The sequence below is a fragment of the Lepidochelys kempii genome, chromosome 11, assembly GCF_965140285.1.
Source record: "Lepidochelys kempii isolate rLepKem1 chromosome 11, rLepKem1.hap1, whole genome shotgun sequence".
Taxonomy (NCBI): Eukaryota; Metazoa; Chordata; order Testudines; family Cheloniidae; genus Lepidochelys; species Lepidochelys kempii.
In genome coordinates, this window is record NC_136390.1 from 59,965,299 (window position 1) to 59,978,139 (window position 12,841).

General features: G+C 47.1%; 1 protein-coding gene across 1 annotated transcript in view; it reads left to right on the forward strand.

Annotated features, from left to right (window-relative positions):
• Positions 1-12,841, forward strand: part of KIAA2012 (KIAA2012 ortholog) — a 104,577-nt gene that overhangs the window by 24,610 nt on the left and 67,126 nt on the right. Inside the window, exons 4-6 of the mRNA XM_073306440.2 lie at positions 1,546-1,701; positions 6,916-7,112; positions 12,471-12,696. Of these exons, the coding sequence (XP_073162541.1) occupies positions 1,546-1,701; positions 6,916-7,112; positions 12,471-12,696 (579 nt within the window). The remainder of the gene's footprint in view (positions 1-1,545; positions 1,702-6,915; positions 7,113-12,470; positions 12,697-12,841) is intronic.

Below are 12,841 nucleotides of genomic sequence, written 5' to 3' on the forward strand. Positions count from 1 at the left end.
GTCAGTGGTCCAATCCAATTGTTCTAGTGCCTAAACCGGACGGTACCATGAGATTCTGTCATGACTTTCGCCGGCTGAGTGAAATATCCCAGTTCGATGCATACCCCGTACCACGCATCGATGAACTGGTTGACTGACTGGGTAGTGCCTGATTCTTGACTACAATGGATCTGACAAAAGGGTACTGACAGATTCCTCTGAACAAAGAAGTTAAAGAAAAGACAGTATTCTCCACCCCGGATGGGCTATTCCAGTACACCGTCCTCCCTTTTGGGCTACATGGGACCCCAGCCACATTCCAGCGCCTCATGGATAAGCTGCTGTGCCCCCATACTAGTTATGCAGCTGCATACCATAGCTGATACTATTAGGGTCCCTGGGCTGGAGCCTGGAGTAGAGGGTGGGCCTGGGCTCCCCACCCCGCACCGCTTTGCCCCCTGATTAATCACTGAGACTGGGAGACAACAGAGACTGTGCAAGGAAGGATAACTTCTCCTCACCTCCCTCACTGGCTTATGATGAAAATGGCTCAGTAGACTGTGACCCTTGTCTCTAGGGAGAGAAGGGTTACGTGGAGGGTCACAGTGAGCCTCTGAGGCTAGCGAAATCCGCCAGGAAACGCGGGACCCACGGAGGCAAGGACAGAGCTTTGTCACAATGCCTAATCCAATTTCCTCTGAAATCAATAGAAAGATGCATAGATTTCAACAAGAGTTGCATTGGACCCCCTTGTTAAGTTTACTTAATGTTTATGAAAGCTACAGTACTGAATACTGAATCTGATATGCTCATAATTTAAATACAAGTGAGATGTAACATGGAAAAGATCCATGTTCTGTACTTACTGATCTGGAGAGTTTGAGAAGGGAAACTTCCACATCTATCAAAACAGAGGTGGGCCCAAGCTGCAAGATCTGTATCTTGAGCCAGACCTAAATTTTCCCCAAATGTGGGGGTGTTGGTTTAGTCCACTATAGCAACAGAGGACAATCACAAAGTTTGGATTTGGATCCAAATGTTACCGGACTTCAGGGGAGTTCAGCTCTGAGGTTTTGGTTTGGGCCAATCTCTAACATTCAGCATCTTCCATAGATGAAGGTTTATTCATGGTCCATATGTATTTTTAATTCTTTAGTCTGTACTCAATTGAATAACCTGCAAACTACAGGTATAGTTTACAGTCTGAGCCAATACACTGTACTAGACACATTCCTGTCAATATCAGAACTAGTTGAAAAAAATTGTTTGAAAAATGGAAATAAAAACATGGCCTTATTTAACAAAGTTGAAAATGAAAACGGGGGGGGGGGGGGGGGGAGAAGGAAAGCCAAATTGAAAACTGAAAAATTTAGAAGTTTCACAACCAAAATTGTTGAATAGATAGAAACTCATCCTTTTCAAAACCCATGGAATAAAAATGGCTTCAAAATTTTTCAGTATTTCCCCTTCCTTCCATTTTTCAATTAGGTCTAGCCAACACATGTAACATTCTCTCCTGTCCTATCCCAAGTAACATCTCTTTGCTTTGCAATATATGCTTTCCAGGATATATCAGGGACCCTTTATTACTTCAGGAGAATTCCCTAAACACACGAAATCACAGAATAGGACAACAGGACCTGTCAGCTGCACCCAAAAAATATCACCTCCTGCCTGTGTTCCCATCTTTCTGGGCTGAGCTAAGCCAACACATCCATCCAGGTATAGTAGCAGGTAATTATTTTTTAATAGACAAAAATCCACCCTGGGTAAGATTTAATATTTGATTCAGTGTTTATGCCTGTAGACAGATCATGTGCATAATAAAGTCTTCTTTGAAGGGATGTATTATTACTAAGTTATCATCTTATGAGATAGCTCTCAAAAAGGAAAAATTTCATAGAAAAGGCGTACTTCAAAAATTAGTAAGGGAATGTTTGGGATTAGAACAAAACCTATTGAATCTTTCAGTGAGATCGCCAGATAAGATAAGAGTGAGTAAGCAGTGCAGCTAAGGGCAAGAAACAAGGACCTACATGTACAGTCCTCTGTTAAAGTTAAAGGAGTTGTGCACTAATAGTTTACTTCCTTAGGTTTCCACTCTGTGCCACTATTACTGCACCACATCCACAAACTCCGCAAACACAAGAACCCAACATTTCTCTACTTAGTGCTTCCTTCATTTTACAGTACAAGTAGAAAAGCGCCGTGATATTGCTCTTTCTTCCATAACACTGTCTCTAAGGTTATCTGTGATCCTGCTGGCACCACTCTGAGACATTACCAATGCCTCCAAAACTTATGTAGGTCTGATCCCAAGAGGCAGTATAGTGCCCTCAACTCCCATTGCAGGCAGTGGGGGCTGAGAACCTCAGCACGTCACGGGAGGTGCTGAGAACATTTCAAGGGTAGCCCTGGACTCTGCCTCTCATGTACTGGCCCAGCCATTCCCTGGTTTGTGCACAATGGTCACCCTCAGCTCTGGAGCCCGGGCTGACAATTCCATAAATGTAAACATCTTTTTGTAAAAAGCGGATTTTTGAAGGGAATGTGGTGCTTCAAAAGGTTGCATGCACCAAGAACGGAGTGCTGCGTTTATCCACAGGAACAGCGTGAGCAGCAGCAGAGCAAGCTTCGCCACACACCTGGCAGGGACATTTGGTTGTGTGGCTACTTGTCCACTGGGAACTGGACTACCAAGTCATTTTACATAGGTGACTGGACAGCCCTCAGACAGTAAGGACTCATCACTGAACGGTCTGGATTCAAACCCAGTGACCTAGGTGAAGAGCTCTGTATCCCATTGCCAGCCTTCCCAACTCTCCGTGATTCATTGCTGCCTCTCCTTTGCCATGGCAGTTCCTGCTACTCCAGTACACATGTTCATACATCTATTTCCAAGTCGTGTCAACAGCCAAAAGCGTCTTTTCTCATGCACACCTGGGAAGGCAGCTGTGACCATTTCATTCTGATGTGGACCTTGCCTCAGTTACCCACTGCCTTTGCAATAATCCCATCTGCAGGTCACAATCGGTGTGTTTACACTGCAGCTGGGAGTAACCCTCCCAGCTCAGGCAGACAGATTCACACTAGCGGGGCTTGAGTTAGCACACTAAAAATGGAGACATGGCTGAACCAGTGGAGGCTCAGGGCTAGGTACCCGAGCTAGACCCAGGAGGTTGAACAGGTCTGAGCTCAGGGGGCCAGCCCAAGCCTCTGCTGGTGCAGCAACACCCACACAGCTATTCGGAACGTGCTAGCTCGACCCCTGCTAGCACAAGTCTGTCTACCCAGGCTGGGAGACATGCTCCCTGCTGCAGTGTAGACATACTGTACCTACTGACCTCTACATGGGGGCTATCCATGAAGATCACTCAAGAACCACACAGCTGGTTCCAAATACAGCTAGCTGCCTGCCTGCCTGGGGAGTTTAGCTGCAGCGAGCATATTATACCAAGAGCCATGCCCTGGCCTCTGCTCCAGCAATATAAAACATCTACATAGCTGCTGGTCCTGTACCATCTCTCTACCTAGTCCCCAGAACAGGAGGTATAAATGGGGCACCGATATACCTTGGTGATTCCTGACGGCCAGAGTGAACCCTTGGGGCTGTGGGCAGCTGGGCACAGGTTTGATACAGGTTTGGGCCAGGATCTAGGCCCAGTTCTCCAATGACTGCACTGATTTCCTGTGTGTTTCCACTACAAAAATAGGTCAGTGTCAGAAGCCACTATAGATCGATTGAATTCCCCCTCAAAAAAGCCACACAAGAGGCAGCTGGGAGAGAGGGGGAATTGTCACAGGTCCCCGTGCTGTGTTACCCTCTAATTGTTTCCCAGGGGTAGGCAGGAGTTCATTTAGCCCCCACAAACTGGGGGGATCTGCTGCAGGCCCTGTGGTTTCACTTTGCTTCCCAGTCCCCTGCTGCTATCTCTACACAACTCTAGGCTTAGACAGTTACTGCTCCTGGAGCCTCCCTTTAATGAGGTGAGGTTTTCGCTACATGGTAAGAGTTCTCCTCAGAAAAGTTATACTGTACAGCTTCAGGCTGCATGAACTCTGAGTGGATTCCCCCTGGGGTTGGGGGAAGGAGAGAAATGGCATGTTCCTTTCCCTTTCTGATACAAGGATTCTGGAGCCATGAAGCCTGCTACATGGAAAGGGTGGGATGGTACTGTTTTGACCCAGCTGCCTTCTCTTCCATGCAATAAAAGGCATATACACATGTGGATCCTTCCAGGCCAGCCCAGCCCAGCCCACAGCTTGAGCCCTGGCTATCAGAGAGATCTCCATATTCCTTATACACCAGCAGGAAAAGCAGAGACCATGAGATGCACTCTAACGGGCTGTCATAAATATAAAGGGAAGGGTAAACCCCTTTGAAATCCCTCCTGGCCAGGGGAAAGCTCCTCTCACCTGTAAAGGGTTAAAAAGCTAAAGGTAACCTTGCTGGCACCTGACCAAAATGACCAATGAGGAGACAAGATACTTTCAAAAGCTGGGAGGAGGGAGAGAAACAAAGGGTCTGTCTTATACTGGTTTCTGCCGGGGATAGACCAGGAATGGAGTCTTAGAACTTTTAGTAAGTAATCTAGCTAGGTACGTGTTAGATTATGATTTCTTTAAATGGCTGAGAAAAGAACTGTGCTGAATAGAATAACTATTTCTGTCTGTGTATCTTTTTTGTAACTTAAGGTTTTGCCTAGAGGGGTTCTCTATGTTTTTGAATCTAATTACCCTGTAAGGTATCTACCATCCTGATTTTACAGGGGGGATTTCTTTATTTCTATTTACTTCTATTTTTATTAAAAGTCTTCTTGTAAGAAAACTGAATGCTTTTTCATTGTACTCAGATCCAAGGGTTTGGGTCTGTGGTCACCTATGCAAATTGGTGAGGCTTTTTATCCAACATTTCCCAGGAAAGGGGGGGGGTGCAAGTGTTGGGAGGATTGTTCATTGTTCTTAAGATCCAAGGGTCTGGGCCTGTAGTCACTTAGGCAAATTGGTGAGGCTTTTTACCAAACCTTGTCCAGGAAGTGGGGTGCAAGGTTTTGGGAAGTATTTTGGGGGGAAAGACACGTCCAAACAGCTCTTCCCCAGTAACCAGTATTTGTCGTGTGGTGGTGGTGGCCAATCCAAGGACAAAGGGTGGAATATTTTGTACCTTGGGGAAGTTTTGACCTAAGCTGGTAAAGAGAAGCTTAGGAGGTTTTTCATACAGGTCCCCACATCTGTACCCTAGAGTTCAGAGTGGGGAAGGAACCTTGACACGGGCAGTCATTAGATTTGGACATCTAAGAAAGATTGTTCCTCAGCAGAGGGCTCTCAACCACTGATCCAGCAAAGCTAGAATAGTCATTTCAGGGCATGGTGTCAGATGCATTTTCTCTCAAGCTTTTGCTTGCAGGGGGGTGACTGTGGCATGTATACACAGTTTGTTGTGCGCGGAGTAATAATAAATAACACCACCCACCTTTTATATTGCACCAGTTCAGTTGCTTTCAGTCTGTTGACACTGGTCAGTGCATTGTTTCAGTAATTTTAAATTTGCCCCCAAGGATTATGTGAAGGAAGCATTTAGAATCTAAAACAAATTAAATATACTTCCAGTGCAGCCAGACTGCTTCAAGGAGCTACATGAGAAAATCCAAAGCAGTGTGCACCTAGTCTGTTGGCTCCACTGAAAGCTATTACAATGTGTCAGCAGTTATGGAGCAACCAAGGCTACTCTGCTCTTTCTCCCCTGTGAGGCAGCAGGTGCCATTGGAGGGTGGAGGAAGGAGGGAAGGGCTACAGAGCACATGTAGAGGCAAGGAATAGTAAAGGGGCTCAGTGTTCCTGGCCACACCGCAGCTGCAGGGCAAGATGTGAGAAGAAGTGAACCCGCAACTCCTCCACAGCAACAGACATGACTCAAACACGTCAGTTTAAAAATTGCAGGGAGCAGCTCAGGGGACACATTTTCAATTCATAATAAAATGCACAGTTTTTTCCTTAACACATTCATCCTCTGAAACCACAAGTGTCCTCAGGGCACAGGTTGGCTGTGACTGCTCTAAAGCATTACTGAAAGATTTGTTAACTTTGCAGAAGACATATGTTGATGCAAACCCTGTGCTAATAAGAAAATTCCAACAGAATAAATGTACTGAACAGACCACAATGCTGCTGAAAAACTTGTTGCAAGCCAAGGCCATGCTGACTACAGAGCAGGCTTGGAGCATGCAGCTGTCAAAGTAGTAGTGGAAAGCCATATAAAATACGGTACAGGGAAAATCCCCTGTACAATGAACCTTTCCCACATCTGCCTGAGGCTTGAAAGTTAATTTCCATAGTAAATTTCCTTTTCAACTTGATGTTGCTTTGCTCCTGGTTCAATGAATACCTCCCCTGTTTGGTACAGACTCTGCTAGGATACAGGATGTGAATTATTAATGCAGGTTGCATTCAAGTTACGTTTCAATCCTTTCTTCAGGATGCATAGTTTTAACTTCCAAAGCACTGGGAAACACCCTAAAGAAATCCAATCATTGAAGTGAACCCCCACTTTCTTGAATATAATGTCAATTATGAGACACATTGTGATTCACCTGTTCCCAGGTACATGGGAGAGCACACAAGGAGCTTTGTCCCCTTTTCATGCTCTGCAGAAGGGCCACTCACAATTGCTGTCCCTGAGCTCAGGTGGCCAGGGCCCTACCCTCCTCCATATCAGCCTGTTCCTAAAGGATAGTTCAACCTGCATTAATCACATGTCCCCAGGCCATTCAGGAAAGGAGCATGTCCCTGTGGCGCAACCTGGCCCAGCTCTCCTGCTGGGGTGGTACAACCCCCAATGGGGATCAGTGGCTACACAATTTGGCCCTAAATAAGTTAGAACCTCTCTGAAGTGTAACAGTTCACTCTATGATCCAGTCCTGACACGCTGTCTTGCAGGCCAAAGTTACTCATTTCAGAAGGAGGCCGAGAACAGAGAAAACCTGGTGGGAGGAGATGAAGTAGAAGCACATGGCCGGAGGAGAGCTCGAGTACCTGTTCGGGTTTCAGTGAGAAGATTGAGTCTAGAACTCAGACCTCCACCTGCAAAGGAGGCTACCTGGAGCCAGAATGTCGCATGCACAAGGGTCCCACAGGTACCATTTCTTCATTATCAATGATGATCTCTGTCTTCATACAGATCAGAATCCCCTCAGTTCCTCTTGGGACTGGTGCTGGACTAGCAGGGTGGTTATCCTTACAGCAAAGTTGTGCTAGTATAGCTCTGGCTTCATGCAGCAGATACTAGTCATATTGCTTAATGTACACATATACTATGGTGATGAGCCTGGTGTAAGAACCTACATACAAATGATAATACCTAAGGTCTTGTCAACACTGGCAAGTTTCTGCACAGTAAAGCAGCTTTCTGCGGTGTAACTCCTGAGGTGCACACGCTGCCAAGCCACTTAGTGCACAGAAACTGCGTAGTTGCAGTGCCATAAAAAGACCACCCCAACAAGAGGCGCACAGCTTTCTGCACTGGGGCTACTCGCCTCTCTGCTCATTGGTTTGAACTCTGCTGCCCTGCCCTCAGGTGACCAACTGTGAGCCTCATCCCTTAAATTCCTTGGGAATTTTGAAAGTCCCCTTCCTGTTTTCTCGGCGATGCGTGCAGTGGTCTCAACGCATCTTTCCAGGTGGCCATGCCTGCTCCACAGACCAGTGATCCACTGCTTGGAGCAATGCTGAGCTGCTGGACCTCATCGGTATTTGGGGAGAGGAGGCTGTCCAGTCCCAGCTGCGCTCCAGCCGTAGGAATTATGATGCCTACGGACAGATTTCACAATGCATGACAGAAAGGGGCCATGACCGGGACACATTGCAGTGCAGGGTCAAAGTGAAGGAGCTGTGGAATGCCTACCACAAGGCACGGGAGGCAAACCGCTGCTCCGGTGCTGTGGCCATGAGCTGCTGGTTCTACAAAGAGCTGGACGCGATATTCGGTGGCTACCCCACCTCCACTGTGAAAGTATCCACTTTAGATACTTCAGTGGCTCGCATGCCAGTCGGGAGTGGACCGAGCCAGGAGGAGGAAATCTTGGATGAGGATGTGGAGTGGGAGGAGGACCCAGAGGCAGAGGACGACTTGGAGGTCAGAGATGCATGCAGCTAGGAGCTCTTCTCTACCCCGGAGAAGGCTAGCCAGTCACAGCTGTCGGAGCTTGGTGAAGTGCAAACAGGAGAGGAGGCTCCTGGTAAGTGGCTTTGATTTTGGGAATCGCTGAAGCGAGTTGTCGGGGGCAGAAGGGTTGTAGAAAGCAGGCTTGTGTCTGTATCATGCACGTATCACCACATGCCTAGTCTGAGCGGTGGAACAGGGTGTTGACTGACTCCTCACTTCATGGGAATCTGCCCCAGAGATCTCCACGAAACTCTCATGGAGATACTGGGAAATCCACTGCTGCAGCTTCCTTGGCAGAGCTGCTTTGTTTCTTGCCCCATTAAGGGTAACTTTCCCGTGCCACTCTGCTGTCACTGTGGGAAACCATTGCTGCACTCAAGTGAGCCGCATAAGGGCCAGGGCGGAAGCTGCAGTCTTGGAGAAGACCCTCCTTTGATTCTCTGCTCACCCTCGTATCTTCCATAATGAACGAAATATCTTCCATAATGAACACTACCTGTAGAAAATGTGGGGACATGTGACTATAAGCCCCCCCCCACAGTGCTGGCTCTCCCCAAGAGCCACGTGCCCATTATACAGTACAGTCGTGGTACACTGATTTCTCCTGCCTCTGCAGTTGCTCACCATTTTGGGGGTCTTGTGGCTCATGTGTGCTTGCCTGGGGTCAGCCAATTAGTGGCAGGTATTTGAATAGTGGCTGTGTTTTAAATCAGTGAATCAGTGGTCTGTGTGTTACGAACAGTACTGCTTCTGTTGCATTTTGGCTTCACAGATATGACCTTGGGATCCCAGCCTCCCTCTTTGTTATCGCCAGCTGAACGGCTGCGCAGAATTAGAAAGCGGCCACGAAGAACTAAAGATGACTTTCTATGTGAGGTCATGATGCACTCCGCGGCCGAAAAACAAGAATTGAAGGAGGGTGGGACAGTGAGAACAGGGACCGAAAGGAGAACACGGCATGCCAGAACGAAGCCATGGAGCAGCTCTTAAACATTATGGAGTGCCAAGCAGACATGCTCCAGGTGCTACTAGCACTGGAAACCGAGCAGCTCCGCGCCCGCCCTCCCCTGCAGCCACTGTCGCAAAACTCCTTCCCATGCACCCCCTCCAGACACAGCCAACACACTCTTATCAACCTCCTGTCTCCAGTCTGTACCCACTGCATGCACTCCTGCCTCGTCACAGTCCAGCCCTGCGGACACCCACTACCCACTGCACTCAACACCTGTCCCTCTGCAGTTTAGCCCTGCTGAAGTATAGTACCTGCTGCACTGTACTCCAAAGGACAAGGCTGCATATGATAGCTGGACATATACAAATTTTTAACCGTCCCAGGACCCCACCTCCTCCTGGGACCCTCCCTTCCCCCATCTCACACAGTGCTGATGTGTTTTTTTGTTTGTCTCTCTCCTCTGGTTGTTGTTTTTTAATAAAATAATTGTTTTGGTTCGAAAGCAACCTTTATTCCATTAATTGAAAGCAAACAGAGCCCTACAAAGCAACAGGCAATTTTCTTAAACTTTCACAGTGCATCATCTGCACCAATCACAATCACCTCCTAACATTACAATCACTGCACTCCTGAGCATAGCAACAAATATTAGTGGCTTTCAGCTTTAAATTGCTGCCTCAAGGCATCCCTGATCCTTATGGCCCCGCACTGCGCCCCTCTAATAGCCCTGGTCTCAGGCTGTTCAAACTCAGGGTCCAGGCGCTGAGCCTCTGTGGTCCAGCCCTGAGTGAAACTTTCACCTTTCTCTTCACAAATATTATGGAGCATACAGCACGCGGCTATAAGCATAGGAATATGGTCATCGGCCAAGTCCAGCTTCCCATACAGAGAGTGCCAGCGGCCCTTTAAACGGCCAAAAGCACACTCCACAGTCATTCTGCACTTGCTCAGCTTGTTGTTGAACGGCTTCTTGCTGCTGCAAGGTTCCCTATGCATGGCTTCGTAAGCCACGGCATTAAGGGGTAGGCAGAGTCTCCCAGGATCACAATGAGCATTTTGACTTCCCCTACAGTGATCTTCTGGACCAGGAAGAAAGTCCCTGCTTGCAGCTTCCTGAACAGGCCAGTGTTCCGAAAGATGCGTACGTCATACACCTTTCCAGACCAGCCTGCGTTAATGTCCGTGAAATGCCCATGGTGATCCACAAGTGCCTGGAGAACCATAGAAAAATGTCCCTTCCGATTAATGTAGTCGGTGGCTAGGTGGTCTGGTGCCAGAATTGGAATATGCGTGCCATCAATTACCCCTTCCCCGCCACAGTTAGGGAAGCCCATTTGTGCAAAGCCATCCACAATGTCATGCACGTTGCCCAGAGTCACGGTCTTTCGGAGCAGGATGCGATTAATGGTCCTGCACACTTCTGTCAACACGAGTCCAATGGTCGACTTTCCAACTCCAGACTACTACCGATCGGTCGCTAACCAGTTTGGAGTAGCCAGCTTCCACAGTGCAATCGCCATGTGCTTCTCCAAGAACAGGGCAGCTCTCATTCTCATGTCCTTGTGCCACAGAGCTGGGGCGAGCTCATCACACGGTCCCATGAATGTGGCTTTCCTCATGTGAAACTTCTGCAGCCACGGCTCATCATCCCAGACGTGCATGACAATGTGATCCCACTACTCAGTACTTGTTTCCTGAGCCCAAAAGCAGCGCTCCACTGTGGTCAGCACCTCCATGAATGCCACAAGCAATCTTGTGTCGTAGCTACTACACATGGTGAGATCAGTGTTGAACTCCTCTTGCCTTTGTAGTTTAAGGAATAACTCCGCTGCCACTGTGATATGTTGGTCAGAGCGAGCAGCACATTGGTCAACAGTGCGGAATCCATTCCTGCAGACCAAAGAGGCAGAGCGAGCAGTACACAAACCACTGAAAGATGGCACCAAATGCGGACAGAAGCACAGAGATTGCTGGGATGCGAAGCAATGCATCATGAGGCATTGGGACAAGACCCAGGATGCCCCACAACCCCCTCTGCCTTTCCAGAACTTTTAGCAGGAGAAGAGGAAGAGATGCTCTGTGAGATAGCTGCCCAGAGTGCATCGCTCTGAATACCACTGCAAGTGCTGCAAGTGTGAACATGCTATTGTGCAGGCAGCTGACAGTGTGAACACACAACAGCGGTTTCCTTTCAGTGCTCTCTGAGCAGAGCTGTAACTGCCAGCCATGTAACTCTGCCAGTGTAGACATACCCTTCCTCTTCTATAACGCTTTTAGTCAGTAGATCTCAAAGGAGGAAGTATAATTAGCCCCAAACCATGCCTTGGCAGCACTGACTTAGCCCTGGTCTGCACTAGCGGGGGGTTGATTTAAGTTATGCAACTTCAGCAATGTGAATAACGTAGCTGAAGTCGACGTACTTGGATCGACTTACTGTGGTGTCTTCACCGTGGTGAGTAGACTGCTGCCGCTCCCCTTCCGCCTGCGCCTCTCGCGGCGATGGAGTATAGGAGTCGACGGGAGAGTGCTCGGGGGTTTATTTATCGCATCTAAACTAGATGCGATAAATCAACCCCCACTGGATCGATCGCTGCCCGCCGATCCAGTGGGTAGTGTAGACATACCCTGAGTATACTGAACTGACATAAAGAATAGAAGTGAAACTGTTATACTCTTAGCATTCCGTCTCTTCCTCAACACTGTATCTTTTTCAACATCTGATTTAAGAATTGCTGAATAGACATTAAAAGGTAAAATTTAAGTACAAAGCAGGAGCTACCATGCAAACGGTCATAAATTAGTACATATTCAGAGAGACAGCAGAAGAGCAATACCCAGCAGCATTATATCCATTAGAAGTTCTCAGTCTTTTGCGGCCCCAGTCTTGCACTGCTGAAGTCGGTGGGAATTTTGCGATTGATTTCAATGCAGGCACGCATAGTCCCTTGGACTATATGGTATATTAAAAAAACATAATAAATGTAACAAAAAAGAAGTGGTTGTATATTTAAGCAGTTGATACCCTACATAGAATGAAACCTGTGATAACTGAGAAGAGAAAGACTTAGCATTATAAGTCAGGCTGAAATGGTATTCATGAATGTGGGCTTGTAAAAAATAGATGGTTGAAAATTTTCTGTTGAAAAATGGTTTTTGATTAAAATTCTGTGAAAAAAGTCTGCTTTCCAAAGAAAGTGTTGAGTTTTTGCATCAAAACTGAAGACATTTTTTAGTTTTCTGACAAAACTTTAAAATTTTCTGTGGAAAATTGACAAAAATGATTCCTCCCCAACCCCCATTTTCACTGAAGTTAGCTGCAGGGGAAAACCATTTTCTGTCCAGCTGTATTGTAAAGCCAGTCATTCTGCCATCTCCTAGGGCACAGAGGTGGAAAATCACCAAGATGTGGAGCGTGCAATGGAGGACCAATCACATGGGGAAAAGCCACACCAGACAGAGAGTCAAGAGCACTGTGAAAAGCTGAACCAAACTGCCAAGAGCTCTGTTGGGAATGCCACTATTGATACTTCTCAGCTTTTGAGTGAGAGATCCTACTTGACTTTCTATGGAGGCTATTTCCCCGGAAGAAAAAAGACCTACAGCAGTAAGAAATACCCCTCCTTAACTTTATTTCTTGTCATAGTTTTGTTTGTAATGAATTTACTGGACTTCTGAAGAATGAGGGAAGTCCAGTAAATTTTATGGGTACTGTTATAACAGTCACTTCTGGATTATGAGCACAGCAAGAA